The following is a 15,534-nucleotide window of genomic DNA, read 5'->3' as shown; positions in this document are numbered from 1 at the left end:
TGGAATGTCTTGTTTACTCCATCTATGGTGATTGAAAGTTTTGCTGGGTATATTAGTCTAGGTTGACATCCATGGTCTCTTAGTGTCTGCATTACATCTGTCCAGGTTCTTCTGGCTTTCAAAGTCTCCATTGAGAAATCGGGTGTTATTCTGATGGGTTTGCCTTTATATGTCACTTGGCCTTTTTCCTTTGCTGCTCTTAATATTCTTTCTTTATTCTGTACGTTTAGTTGTTTAACTATTATGTGGCGAGGGGACTTTTTTTGGGGGTCTAGTCTGTTTGGTGTTCTATAAGCTTCTTGTATCTTCATAGGCATTTCCTTCTTTAAGTTGGGAAAGTTTTCTTCTATGATCTTGTTGAATATATTTTCTGTGCCCTTGAGTTGGTATTCTTCTCCTTCTTCGACCCCTATTATTCTTAAACATAGAGGATAGGCAGTGGTAGCACATGCCTTTAATCCTAGCTTTCCAGAGGCAAAGATCTACCTGGATCTCTGTATGTTCAAGGAGACAGCCAAGCATGGCGACTCACACCTTTAATCTCAGAAAGCGAAACTTTAATCCCAGGGAGTGATGACAGAAAGCAGAAAGGTATATAAGGCGTGAAGTCCAGAAACTAGAAGTTTTGGCTGGTTAAGCTTTCAGGCTTTCAAGAAGTAGTTCAGCTGAGATCCATTCGGATGAGGACACAGAGGCTTCTAGTCTGAGAAAACAGGATCAGCTGAGAAGTTGGCAAGGTGAGGTAGCTGTGGCTTGTTCTGCTTCTCTGAGCTTCCAGCATTCACCCCAATAACTGGCCTCAGGTTTGATTTTATTAATAAGACCTTCTAAGATTCCTGCTACAGTTTCCCTCAGGAACAATAGCTCAATGAGGTGGAAGTGGTAGCCAAGACTGTGTGGGATCAAGAGGAGATTGGACTGGAGGTGGAATGGATATTAGGACAGGACCTGCCCCTCTTATTTAGTCTCACTTCCTGAGTTCAGCCATTAACATGTGATGAAAATATTCAGAAAGAAGGTAAGCAAGAAAAACGGAAAACAAAGGAACAGAGAGGTTGATACTGAATAATGCCATCACAGCATCTGGATCCAGCCATGTCACAAGCCCTCTGCTCCTGAACTTTAGAGTCACTTGAAGATTCTGTTAAGGGGTTACATTTAGGGATATATATGTATATACAACAAATACATGCATGTAATTACAATTAGTGAACAAAGAGGCCATGCATTTGAGAAGAGCATGGAAGGGTTTAGGAGGAGAAGGAAGGAAGAAAAGTTGTAATTGAATTATAATCTCAAAAATAAACAAAAAGACCAGATTTCCTAGAGACGCATACTAGAGTATGTCAAGAGAATTACCATGATGCTTTTTTAAAATGCTTCCTAATAAAAATAACAAAAAGAGAAAAAATACTGTGTTCAGGAATTCTTGAAGATTATTCTTATCTTGCATAACAAAATCCTGATACCCACAAGCCCAGTGACCCTTAGCTCTGCATATGCCTTTCTTTGTTGTGTCACTACATTTTCAGTGATTGTAACACTGCTTGTTAGCCATTGGTTCTCTCATATATGGGGGAAGCCATTGCTAGGAACCCTTCATTGTGGGTTGAATCTTTTTTTTTTTTGGTTTTTCGAGACAGGGTTTCTCTGTGTAGCTTTGCGCCTGTCCTGGAACTCACTTGGTAGCCCAGGCTGGCCTCGAACTCATGGAGATCCGCCTGGCTCTGCCTCCCGAGTGCTGGGATTAAAGGCGTGCGCCACCACCGCCCGGCTAGTGGGTTGAATCTTTACCACCCAGGGATGCAATATCTATGTGTGTATGTGAACACATGCATGTGTACGTGCGTGCATGAGTGCATGTGTGTGTGTGAGAGAGAGAGAGAGAGAGAGAGAGAGAGAGAGAGAGAGAGAGAGAGAGAGAGAGAGAGAGAGAGAAGGGAAGGGGGAGGGGGAGGGGGAGGGGGAGGGGGAGGGAGAGGGAGACATAGGGCAGTGGATAATCATAAAAGCACTTCTCCAAGATCTCAAATAATCTCAGATTGTGCTGAGATCTTAGGTCTCTGAGTTTTCTAAAATCACCAGATATTCCTGTGTCATCTGGTTGTCCTATGTCACATAGAGAACACCGGGAATTATTTGACGGCTTCTGGTATTAGAAAATAGCTCTTTTAAGTCTTTGAACATCTTGGACTCCTTTTCTGAATTTTGTGACCAAAGCCCTAAAGCCATATCAGCATAACCCATGGATATTAAAAAAAGAACACAATGCTAGAAACTTGTCCAAGAGACCCAGGAGTGTTTTGGAGTGTCCATGATTCAAATAGAGAAGGCAAGGGCTCAGATGACTCCTGAGCTCACATCAATTCCTCTTTCACAAAAGTGGTATTCCTTATGACCCGGATGCTCTTTCCTCTGGATGTTTGTCCTGATTGGATTCCATGATGTAGACTCTCACAACTGTCCATTAATCAAATCACTTCCCTGAGGAATGATGAGTGTATTCAATGGATCCCTTCTTCACAGTTCTATCAGGCTTAACCTAACAAGTGCAAGACTGTGTCTCTCTTTGGATTGTTATTTGTGAGAAGGGATGGGGTTTAGTTTATACATTCACTGATTCTCCTTTCACATCTCCTCCATATACTTTGAATGATGGATGGGTGGATGGATGGGTGGATAGAGGGACAGATAGATAGAATTGATCAAAAAAAGTATAAATGGGTAAAGAAACAACCAACTGGATGAAGAAGCCCACATAATGGGAGGCAATTTTTGTCAGCTATACATCTGGGAAAATATTTAAAGAATTCAACAGACAATGAGTCCACAGAACAAATGACCCGTTCAAAAAATGGGCTTGGGACCTGAATAGGGAGTTCTCAAAAAAAGAGAAAATGTCTAAGGAATATCTCAAAAAATGTTCATCATCCCTAGTAATTAGGGAAATACAAATCAAAACAACTTTTATATTTCAAGTTACCCCAGTCAAAATAGCAAAGATCAACAGAACAACCAACAACAACTGTTGGAGAGAAGGTGGGGAGAAAAGAACCCATTTGCTATTGGTGGGATTGCAAACTGGTGCAACCACGGTGGAAATCAGTGTGGAGAATTCTCAAAAAGCTAAATATAAATCTACCATATGATTTAGTTATATCACTACTTAGCATATGCCCAAAGGACTTGATTTCCTGCTCTATAGCTACTTTGTCAGCCATGTTCATTGATGCTCTATTCACAATAGCCAGGAAAGGACACAACCTAAATAAATGCCCTTCAACTGACAAATGGATACTGAAAATGTGGTACATATACACTACAGAATACTATTCAGTTGCAAAGTAAAAGAACTCATGAACATTGTAGGTAAATGGGTAGAGCTAGACAAGATCATATTAAGTGAGGTAACATAGATGCAGAAAGACAAATATCACATGTTGTATCTCACTGGAGGATCTTAACTCCAAATTTCCAGATGTGAATACATAACCTGGAGTAGCCACAGAAACCAGGAAAGTAAAACAGAGATGTTGACAGGATAGGGGATTTGGGAGAGGAATAGAGAAGGGAACAGCAGGGTACAAGTGACCTGGTCAGGGAAATGGGGAAGAAGGAGCCTGTAGGAAGGGGGAGAGAAGAAAATATGGAAGAAAAAGAGGGGAGGGTAAAGGGGAATAGCAAGATACAACTGAACTGACAGAAAAAAATGGGAAAGGAGGATTCTAGGGAGAGGAGGAAGTTTAATGCAGAAGAAGGTGGGAATGTGACAAGAATGTTCAAGAAGCAAGCTTGGAAGATTTACATGCAATTCCTCACCATGGAATATATAACTGGACTACTTTTTGACATTTAAAGTGTTTCATAATAAGTGAAATTCTCAGTTGGGGTTAGAAGGCCAACACTCTTCTTGAGAGATGAGAAATTGTCCCCTTAGAGTTTAACCAGGACAAGAACAGCAGAATAGATTTTGGGCAAGGACTCAGAATAGAGGCAAGTAGAATGGACCCACGTACCAATTTCAGTGCAACCTCCAAGAGCTCATTCTCCGTCTTCTGGCGCAGGCAGTGAACCATGACAGCTGATGTGGTGGTTTTACACCCCAAAATAGTAGCAATTAGCTGAAAAAGATCACAGGCAACAGCAGAGGTCAAGAGTAATGACTACATCCTCCATCAATGTAGACAGTGGATTCTAGCCCAATTTTCTTCTTCTCCTTCTTCTTCTTCCTCCTCCTCCTCTTCCTGCTTCTGCTTTTTCTCTCTTCCTCTCCTTCTCCCCCTGACTCCCTCCTCTTCTTTTCTTTCTTTCATTCACTTTTATTTGTTTGTTTGTTTTTGTGATGGAGTTTCACTAAGTATCCCTGGCTGGCCCAGGACTTGGAATGTAGACCAAGGTGGCCTCAGTCTTGCATCTTTTTTCCCCCCTATCTTTGCTTCCTCAGGTATTTGGATTACAGTCATGCATCACCATATTTGGCTTGCACACCCAGTTTCTTATGGTTACAGAGGGTTTGTAAAGTCTCTAAATCAGCAGTTCTGAATTTGTGGGTTGAAACCCTTTGGGTCAAATTGTAACAATAAAAATACATCCTGCATATCAGATATTTACATTACGATTCACAACAGTAGCAAAGTTACAGTTATGAAGTGGCAATGAAAATAATTTTATGGCTGTGGGTCACAACCACATGAAGAACTATATTAAAGGGCTGTAGCATTAGGAAGGTTGAGAACCATTGCTCTAAAATATCAGTTGTAGATAGTGGATCCCGCAGAATATTGCCTCTATTACTAATTGAAATAACGGCATGTACTGATTACATAATCAATATCTGCACCCCTGTTAGCTTTTCCCTGTTTAAATGGGTACAGAGTCCACCCCAAGTACCATGTACACACACACACACACACACACACTGGACACAATGTTCTCTAACTTGAATGCCTCTAAAGAGGCAATTGGAAATGAAGGATAAAATTTGTTTGGTTTTAGCCGGGCGGTGGTGGTGCACGCCTTTAATCCCAGCACTTGGGAGGCAGAGCCAGGCAGATCTTTGTGAGTTCGAGGCCAGCCTGGGCTACCAAGTGAGTTCCAGGAAAGGCGCAAAGCTACACAGCGAAACCCTGTCTCGAAAAACCAAAAAAAAAAAAAAAAACTTGTTTGGTTTTAAATGCTACCTCTTCCACTCTAAATACTTGTCCTCAGGTGAGCTACAGAATCTCTTCATGTTTCAGGTTCTGGGCAGAATCACAGGGTGTCTGAGTAACACGATTCACATGGAGGCACTTCAGAAATTGCAGGATGTATCTTAGCTGTGAGCCAAAAAGCAGCCCTTCTGCCCAGCCATTCTTGCTTCTAGAATTGTTTGAGTACCTAAACTGCATCCCACAGCCAAAAAGACCAGTGAAGACCCCAGGGAAGCTCAGAAAAGGGTGCAGAAGTTGTCCAGATTGGGACCTACTTCAGTAGCAGACTTGGTGTTCTTCTTGACCATGCCTCCAATGAGGACCACACCACTCTCGGAAATGGCTCTGTGGAAGAGGTTCTTGGCCAGAGGAGACAACACCTGGCAGAGGAGAGGAGAGATTTTGTGTTCACAAGATGGGTGTCATGGTTAACATCAATTGAAAACAGATCTAGACTCACATAGAGATAAACCTCTAAGCACAGCTGTGAGGGATCTCTATATCAGATTAGCTGAAGCTGGGAGCTGCATCACAATGGCCGCATCATTCTTGGGACCAGTAACTAGAGGCCTGCCCAATCTCTGGGCCTTTGTTGACAGGAATGCTGACTCCCTGGGTCATCAGCCCATGCCAAAGGCCACTAGGGAGAAAAACAAACCATAGTTAAGTCCCAGATGTTTGACCAAAGCCAAAGAGACTTGCCCCAGGCTGCATCTCACACACTTTCATCAAGATACTGTGCAAGTTTCTGCCGATGAATTCTGTCGTTCTTGGAAAGATGCCACACAGAAAGGTAGTAATGTGGACGAGGGCTTACTATTAAGGAAAATATTTACTATGTTATATATAGAGAAAAAAGAGATCATGGATGATAGATGGATGCATGCATAATGAATAGATAAAAATAATGATATACATACATGTTTATGTATTTTTACTTATAATTTTAAGAAAAGACTGGAAAAATAAATGTAACAATAGCCAAGTGACAATCCCTGGGTATGTTGTTATGGATGATTTATTCTTCATTGGATGTTTTATAGATTTCTTTTTCCTTTATTTAAAAATTCTTCCTCTGGGAGTTCAAGTATGAAGCTCATGTGTTAGTTCCATTGCTGAATTTCTGCTCATCTTTGCAGAAGCTAAGGTTTCTTATGGCTCCCAGAGCATCCTCTAGTCCCCTCACTGTTCCCATGGCTCAGTTCCATGCACCAGCAAGACACGTCACATGCCCCGTCTGTGCCTGTGACCCACATCTTCTGCCCTAGTCCTCCGCATGGGGTTTTCCAGCTCTCCTTCCTCACCTCTTCACTTCCTCACACCCCCTAAGACGTCCTGCTGCTGCCTTTTTAACCTCAGAGGAAGCCCCAGTCTGACTTCGCGTCTTGAATTTCCTTAATGTGCAGATGTGGCTTCAGCCCAAACAAGGACGCTTGGTCCAACTCATTGCTTCCCTCCACATCACTGCATCCCAGGACTTGTCCAGTGAGTCGGAATGCTAAAATTATTAGGAAAGAGGAAGCTATCCACTAAGAGAGAAGAGAAGCTGGAGATTTTCATGGGACAGGACAAAAAATTGAATGGTAAGCTTAGTAAAACAGAGTTAATTGCTTCTGAAGCTGTTCACCATCTGATGCTGTGCAACAAACGGAGTCAACCTGAACACAGGTATGGGATGCAAAGGTATTGTGCTAGATTTGCTGCTTTGAAGTAGGTCCCCTCAGCAACCACATCAAACCCCAGAAAGAGGTCTGGTGCCAAGAATACTCACAAGAAGAGAGACACTTGCACCTCCTGCTGACTCTCCAAAGATGGTCACAGAGCCTGGGTTCCCTCCAAAGTTGGCAATGTTGTCCTGGACCCAGCGTAGTGCAGCCACCTGGTCCAAATGACCCCAGTTCCCAGGGCTGTGTTCATCTCCTGTGCTGCAAGATGACAGGGTGTAATTGGGGTAGAGATGCCATGGCAGGGCTCTTGAGAGCTTAGATGGCCTGGGGAAATTCAGTGAGTCTTTCAGAATCAGATTGGATGCTACATATTTGACATGGGGGACTTCACCTGCCTGTTATCTCTACAGCATTGCTTTATGTGGGGCTGCACACTCATCTAGCAATTATGTGCTGTGATGAGGATCCATGATACATCCTACATTGCCCTAACAGCTAGCTAAAGAATATCCCATTACAAGACAGACAAAATCTCCAACTATGCCCAGTTCACACTGGGAGCTGAATCAAGTAGACTAGAAGAGAGATGTCAGCTGTCAGAAAAAGACAGTGTGGTCAATGTGGGGTGTAGGGTGGTGTTTCAACTGGGAAAGTCCTATTTGAAGCAGTAACACTATGAAAGAGGAATAAAGGATCACATGGGTCTCGTCAGTAATTACAAAAGGGATTTTAGTTAGGAGAAGCAGTAGATACAAAGGCCCAGGCCATGGGAATAGATGTTTGAATGTAAGAAGTATGAGATGAAAGTAGACCAGAGACTCTGTAGGGTCTTTCATATCATTAGAAATGGGGACCACTGTGCAGAGACAGGGTAGGACCCAGTCATTGTCTCACAGAACACTCAGGCCACTGGCTGGAACAGCTATTGTATTAAAACTACACATTTAGAACAACAAGTGATTATGGAAACTATAAATGTCAGAGAGATAGGACTTTGGTTATGGAAATAGCAAAAGGTAATAATGGCTGCACAGTCTGGTGATGGGTTCTGGTCTCTACTGTGGCGGTCAGTATAAATAGTGAATGAATCTGAAAAAATGAGGCCAAGTGCAAGGTGATTTTGTCATTGAGTGTGCCAGCCTCAAGAGGGATCTCTGTAGTGTTCATAGGACCTTGGTTAGTTCCCCAGGGCTGTTTTGTTGTAAAAAGTAGCAAGACTGTCTCCCATCACTCACTTCCTCCCTTGTCATGTGATCTCTTCTGCATGTAAAAATCTGATGTCTGCTCTTCTACTATGTTACTTCCTAGCTAAGGCATCTCACAAGTGGTCTTCTACCCAATATTGGACTTTGAGTCTTCCACACTGTTTTATATAAATCTGTGTTCTTATAGCTACCCAGTCTAAGACATTTGTTTTATTAATAGAAAGACAACCAAAGTAAACACTAACATGCAGAGGGGAAAATCTAGTGTCTTACCTGAGTAATCCCCAAATACCCAGGCGATATTGAATTGTTACCACCACCACATCTTCATGGGCAGAGAGAGCTAGTCCATCATAGGTTGATGCTCCGCCTATCATCAGTCCACCTCCATGGATCCACACCATCACCTGGACAATAATACAGCCACACAGGCAGTACATTGAAGACTTGGGAAGGCTGCCAAGTTCATCTAGATTGGTTGCCTGTATCTAGGCTGTGACTCCAGGTCATCACCCAAACCACACTAGTCCTGGGAAGGTTGCAAAAGGCTGAGTCTCTTGTTTCCAGTTCTCCAAGATGAGGTCCAGGATGCAACGCCACTCAGTACCCCTTACCTTACTTTCATTTCGCACATCCTTCGAAGGCACAGAATTGAGATTATTATGGTACCCGTAAAGGCCCAAGGGTGTTGTCATCAGCCCATTTCATGACATTTCATGACAGGACTTTTCAGGCAACTGAACATGAGCAAGGGACAACTTTGTATATCAACTTAATTTCATCCCAGTTAACTCTTCAGTGGTGAATTAAACCTCTCCATGGTGCATGATTGTCTTGTGAGACACCCACTGCCCTGATGCTGCCCCTTCCTAGTGTGTCTCTTCTGCAACCCCAAATCATCCCACTATGCTAAGCCTAGCTCACATCCACTTCATTCAAGACGTCTTTGGTCATTTGGCTAACATTATCTCAGAATTTACAGTTACCAGGCACTCTGATAAAACTTGAGAAGAAGGAATGTAATAATTCATAATCCATATTCTTTGATTTAAATAGCACATAAATCAGGGAAGAAATGAGGGTGTATAAAATAATATTGTGATAATACTATTAATTAAAGAGAAAATCTCATGGGTAATATGAACCAAGAATTGATCTATGCAGTATAAATAACCTCTCATATGGTAAGGAATAATACTGTCTTGTGTGACAGATAAGAAACGGAGGGTAAATTTGTCTTCTGCTGAGAAACTGCAGCCAATATGAGGAGGATAGGCTTGATCCTGATGCTATTTTCCAGCATCCGGATGCTGAGCTGCCTCATCCCTGCAGCTCAGGATAACAGTGCAGTGAGCCAGCTGTTGGGTCAGGAGACAGACCCTCCTTCAGGTCTGGCTAGCATGTCAGCATGGCTGTGTGTACTCAGACAGAACTGTGATGCAGCTTGTGAGTCACTGAGCTTTCCTATGACAATTCCCATGTGAGGAAACAGGCTGAGGTTAAGAAAAGGTTCTGCTCTCTCAGCTTGTCAAAGGGAGATCCATGATTTATACTCAGACCTCATGGCTCTAGAACCTGTGCCCACAGCCAAAGGATCTCCCGTAACCACGATCTCAAGTCCCCATTTCCTCCCACTGGACCCCTGCAACCTCCAAGAGAGATGGAATCATGGATATCTAAGAGTGAAGGCTGAGTCCAAGGGTGGTGGGCAATGATGTCTTGAAGAGATTATGATGTATCTATGTAGAACAGTTGGAATGGTCCTTGAAAGCATAGCTGTGTGGGAATGGCTTAAATGTTTCGTTTCTCTGACCCCAAGTTTGACCCTTTAGGAACCTGAAACTCTTGGTCCAGGTGGAGTTGATTAAAACTTCCAAAGGTTTCACTGGCTGGCCTACTAAGGTTCTACCACTCCCTATTTCAACAATCGCTGTTGGCTTCCTGATAAAGGGTTTCGAAGGTCCAAGGTTTAGTGGAATTGATATCAGTTACTGACTCTCTGCAGAGTGTCAGGAATAGGGATGCAAGTTCTCCTTGTGCACAAAGCTATTTCAGACTCAGATCAGCCTTGGGCATCTATGGCTGTTCACACTTTAGAGAGAAGGAACTGGAGGCAGAGAGAGGGTTGTCAGGTGGCCCAAGGGCACAAATCCAGGAAGATCATGTTAGGTAGTGCTTATACTTCCAAGCACATAGTTAGCAACATCCTGGGTCCCTTTGCAATGAGAAGGCCGGTTATGGCTGCCTCCTAGGATGCTCACTCTTTAGATGCTGTAAAGAATGGGTGTCACTGAGACTTTTTCCCTCTCTCTCTCTGTGACTGATAGGCACAGTTAACACCATATCTTAGCATATGTATCTATAACTCCCCCAGTCCTGGATTTCATGTAGAGGGCTTCTGGGAATTTATTGGGTGCTGACCTGTTACAATCCAAGGATTATCTTTTTCAGAAAACTCTCCTCCAACCTTGTGATTTGTACCTGGCAGCTTGCCCGACTCTTGCACCATGTTTCCATGTGAAATGCTGACTCATTTGGTCCTTGGACTGTGCCAAAGGCAGCTAGACGTGGAAATGATCTACAGTCAAATCCCAGGTTGCTGTCCACAGGCAGGGAACATGCTTAGGAGACCGGCCCAGCATCCTCCCTCCCTACTTCATGGGACAGTACAAATTTTCATCTGGCAATGAAAGTTGTCACAGGTGACCTGAGAATAAAGCCATCACACATCTCCCCCTAGACCCCATCTAAGAGCACACATATGAAAACCAGGAGCCCTGAGTCTTGCGAGCATCCCTTCCATGTACTCTTTTTTCCCCATCAGGACCTCAGTTTCTCTACCTGCATCATGTTGGGTTGTTTACTTTCCCCTAAGATTCCTCCCAGTTGTGACTATTTTGGAAGTTATGACTTGGCTGCCACAGGGATAAGTGTAAGGATTATGTCCTTAATTACTTCACCAGCCTGCAATGGAGTCCCAGCCTAAAAAGTGGGCGTGATCTCTCTGTGTTCTCTCTTTCCGAACTCTCTCCTTCTATATTCTCCCCCTTCCGTGTGGTCTCTCTTTCTCTCTCTCTCTCTCTCTCTCTCTCTCTCTCTCTCTCTCTCTCTCTCTTCCTCCCTCCCTCCCTCCCCCTCTCTCTCTTCCAATAAAGCTTTAGAAAGGTAACCATGGCTTGTGACTCTTCAGTCACCAATACATCCAGCACTCTCCTCCATCGCCACCACTTAACCAACAATAAGACTCTCCTAAGTAAGATTAGCCATTCTTTTCCTTCTGTCCTGTGAAGACTTGGGAAATTACATGTCAGCTGTGTAGTGATCTCTACCAAAGACTGACATCACTGGAAAAACACGCAAGTGAAAACTTGAAGGAAGCTCTGTTCCCTAATCACTTCCTGCCTGTGTGCCCTTGACCCCTGCTATCTTCATCCCTGTCTAGTCCCAGGGAAGAGCTACATGCTCAGGCTGAAACTCTGGACCAACGATCCCAGCCAGCTCTTACAGGCAATCGGTTGCTCTTTGTCAAGTCGGCAGGGGTGTAAATATTCAGGTAGAGACAGTCTTCAGAAAATTTGAGAGGAATGCTCTCCTTTCTGTTGGTGAATAGCTCCGAGAACACCTGGCCTCCAACTGCATCCTGGGAGCACCTGGGAGGGGAGAGAACATCTGAGAGTCTCAGACAGATTGAGCATGTCGTCTGGTCCTGACCATGCACTGAGAGGTTTGAGCCTAGAACAGAAGTTCCTGTTGCTTTACTGGAATCGTTGTTGTGGGAGAGAGGTGGCAGCCACAGTAAACTCTAGGGTCTCTCAGTCCTATGAAGGGAGAAGCACTTGGTACCTCTCTTCTTCCTGGAGGTTTTGGGATGCTCTGGACCCATGAGAAAGGTGACTATGTGGTGACCTGCCCTAGGAGATGTCACTTCCTGCAGTGACTGAACAGAGCTTTACCCTTCTGGGCTTCATATGCTGGTCTGTAGCTGACTCTCCTCCTCTACCAGGTTAACATGCTGTAGTTCTCAGAAAACGTCCATCAACCAAGGCAGTTAGCTACAATGACAAGCAGCTTGTTGAAGGTTGAGGTGGGGCAGGCATCTTGTGTGAGAACTGAATTCTAGTCCTATCTCAGACATGATGTGCTGTGTGGCCTGTGGTGAATTCCTTTCCTGCTCTTGTCCCAAGCTTCCAGGTCCAGGCAGGGTAAGTAAAGTCTCCAAAGTTCTTGCTGCTTCGCCTGCCAAGTTTCAACATCCTCTTATTCCAACAACCACTTTTGGCTTCTTGATAAAGGGTCTTAAAAGCACAATGTGGCATGGGATTGATAGCAGTTACTGAGTCCTCAAAGAGTGTGAGGAAGAGATTCAAGCTCTCCTTGTGTTCAAAGCCATTTAGAGTCAGGTCAGCCTCAGGTATCTATTACTATTCCTTTATTGTACCTTTTATTATTATTCCTTTATTGTACCTTTTATTATTATTCCTTTATTAATATTCCTAAATATTATTATTCACAGGTGAGGAATTGGAGGTACAGAGAGGATTGTCAGGTGGCCCAAGGACACAAAGCCAGGAAGATCATGTTAGGTAGTACTTATACTTCCAAGTAGATAGTTAGCCACATTCTGGGTCCTTTTGCAATGACAAGGCTGGACATCCCTGTCCCTGGTGTGCAGAAGTGAGACTGTGCATGTCACACAAACCACAGAAATAGAACAGCAGAGACTTCTAAATCTCCATCCTGGGTAATTTTCTCTACATCACTGAGAGTAAGGGCACAATAGTCATAAAAAACATAAATTCAAACGTCAATTGGGGTTACAAGAATTTGAGTTCACTAATCTTTAGAAAAATTCAGTATAGAGAGCAAATTTCCATTTATTATTGTTATGATCTCAGTTTGTTTACCCACTGCACACAGGAAAAATTCACCAACTAAGCCATGGCATGGGTAAGGGCCCCAGAGATGGAGGTTTCATGCTTCCATAGGAGAATCACACAGAATTTGGTTGTTTCTGGAGACAAATGTACCCAAAGTTCATGTTGTTGACTCAAGATTATTACCTTTGAAAATTTATCCCCAAATAGTTATGATTGTGTGTAATGATGTAGCTAACAATAATCCATTAAACTTTTATTTATAGTCAAGAAAACCAAAGTACTTTAATGAACCCAAATAGAAGATAGAGTAAGTAATAACTTAGTACCCAATTAAGCACAGCTAATAAATACTCAGCTGCTATATATATGGTCTGACATGATCGTGATGCTTATGAATGTGTTAGGCTGTCACCCAAAATCTCTGTTTTTATGATCTCTGTTTAAAGCCGGAAATCCTCAGAGGAACCTTGCTGAGGACACAAATGCTGTCTGAACTGGTTTATAGATTTTTGAGGTTCTCTGCGGTGGTGGCTGTGAGGCTGTCTGTAATTCTTGGACTTTTTCACTCAGTTACAAGGGTGATGTGGCACACCTTTGGTAATTGCTTAGCTTGTGAGTAGGTAGGTAGGTAGACCTGGGTGTGAGAACATGCAGTCACCTTCCCTGTTCTCTTCACCCACAAGTCCTACACCCATCCCACTCCTAAGCAATGCCAAGGTTCAAATGAGGAGAAAGTAACGTCTTACTTCTAGTCTCCCTCACCTAATCAATTACTGTTTTCCAAGGAATTTAGTGTATTTTAGTATATTATGCACTTGATGTACTAATCCACGGGTTTCTCATTTTCTCTTTCCACCAATAGGATAAAAGGCTTATCAAGGTATGGATTTTTTCCCCCTCCTAATGGTTTCTGAAAACCCAACACATTCCTGGTTCACCACAGGTTCTCAAAAGTATGTGCCAAATAAAGGGCTTGGGAAAATATGAAAATTACTTAGTAACTAGACCATTTTTGAGGACCCATGGTGTTCTCAGGGGTACCAGTAATTACTGTTAATGGAGCTAGTCAGAGGATTTCCTTGAATCCATCCTGGATCACCTGAGATAGACATTCCCACTGAAATGGGCCCACCCCAGCAGCTTACATAGGAGGGTAGGAGGTGGCGTTCTTCACGAAGCTCCAGGGCTCTGCAGGCTGTGGTGGAGCAAACCTCAGGGATCCAAGAGGAGGCTTGGCAAAGGGGACTCCCAGGAAGACGGCCACAGGCTGTGCGAATCCTTCTAAGCTGACATACTTCCCCAGGACTTTGCCATGAACAGTGTTCACCACGGGTGGTGAGGATGGGTGCTCTGCTGCTGGACAAGAGAACATGAGGATACATCAGAAGGGAAAGATCAGACCTGGATTCATGGTTGGTTTTGTCACTTTTAGGCTTGTGTCTTGAATTGAATCTTCCAAGGTCTCATTTCCTTCTGACATGATACTATGATAAAGAGAAATACCTTTGCCTAAGAGGGCCAACTGAAAGTCAACTGAGTGGAGGCATTAAGGCATCCAGTCTAAGCCCCTGTAGAGAGAGGGTTATTGCACTGTTCTGTGCTTGTCCTGTATACATCTTCACCCACTTTGTCCGGGACAGATTTCCAAACACGCAACCCAATGCTTGTAATCCAGAAGAACTTACCCCACACTGTGCCGAGAGAAGTCCAGACCAGGACACAGAGCCACATTGTGAAAGGACAAGAGCTCTGGAGACAGGGAGGAAGTGCCTGCTGCTCAAAGAGAAAGCATTGTTCCTGCCTCTTTGCTGTAGACCCGCCTCTAACCAACTAGCACAATTATATAAATCCCTCCTCCAAAGAGCTTCCTGGGTGTGTGTTGAGACCTCCAAGCCACACCCACTAAGAGTTTACCCTTCTTCATCTGGAAAACACCAGGGAAGCTCAGATTACAGATAGCCAGAAACTCATCCAACAAGTTCTTATGCAAGCATTTCTAGCTGTAACTCCTGCTCAGTGCACCTTGAACTTCCCAGGGCAGCCACCAGCAAGCAGGTGTCTGCAGGCATCGAGAAACCTTGGCCTAGGGTTCTCACTACAAACCTGAAAATTTAGAGCATGTCACGTCCCCAGAGTTCCTCAGCTGGGGAATTAGCACAATCCCTGCTTCCTTGGACTGCTATTTCCTCGAAGCCCTGCTCTCAAGTTTGGAAGGTATCTAAGCTTGCTCTTAAGGAAGAGCCAGTTTCCAGAGGGATAGGAGTCCATGATGGCAGAGCAGGAGCATGATAACAAGGGCAAGCAAGATGGTTGGAAGGGCTGAGAGCTCATATATTGGAGTGCAAGCTCGAAGCAGAGAAATGATGAGTGTCTTTAAGCTCTGAAAGCCTCTCTCTAGTGACACGTTTCCTCTAACAAGGCTACATCTCCTAAATATCTCCAAACAGCACCACCAACTGGGTTCAGGTGTTCAAATGCCTGAGACTATGGGGGACATTTCTCCTGCAAACTACCACAATGTTCTTACAGTAAATGAACCTCATCGACCATAGTCTTTTGCTCTAATCATCCATCCATGCATTTATTTACAAATTCC

At 43.7% G+C, this 15,534-nt stretch overlaps 1 protein-coding gene across 1 annotated transcript in view; it reads right to left on the bottom strand.

The window, feature by feature from the left end:
- The window catches only part of LOC128104255 (carboxylesterase 1C-like), a 32,047-nt gene extending 17,378 nt beyond the window's left edge, over nt 1-14,669 (bottom strand). Inside the window, exons 1-7 of the mRNA XM_052729101.1 lie at nt 14,624-14,669; nt 14,084-14,288; nt 11,567-11,711; nt 8,335-8,468; nt 6,961-7,114; nt 5,465-5,569; nt 4,017-4,121 (exon numbers count right to left, since the gene is read on the bottom strand). Coding sequence (XP_052585061.1) covers nt 4,017-4,121; nt 5,465-5,569; nt 6,961-7,114; nt 8,335-8,468; nt 11,567-11,711; nt 14,084-14,288; nt 14,624-14,669 — 894 coding nt within the window. The remainder of the gene's footprint in view (nt 1-4,016; nt 4,122-5,464; nt 5,570-6,960; nt 7,115-8,334; nt 8,469-11,566; nt 11,712-14,083; nt 14,289-14,623) is intronic.
- Between the last annotated feature and the right edge of the window lie 865 nt (nt 14,670-15,534).

Source organism: Peromyscus californicus, unplaced genomic scaffold, assembly GCF_007827085.1.
Source record: "Peromyscus californicus insignis strain IS unplaced genomic scaffold, ASM782708v3 Scaffold_8__1_contigs__length_139910024, whole genome shotgun sequence".
Lineage (NCBI taxonomy): Eukaryota > Metazoa > Chordata > Mammalia > Rodentia > Cricetidae > Peromyscus > Peromyscus californicus.
This window is presented reverse-complemented; position numbering and strand designations above follow the sequence as displayed.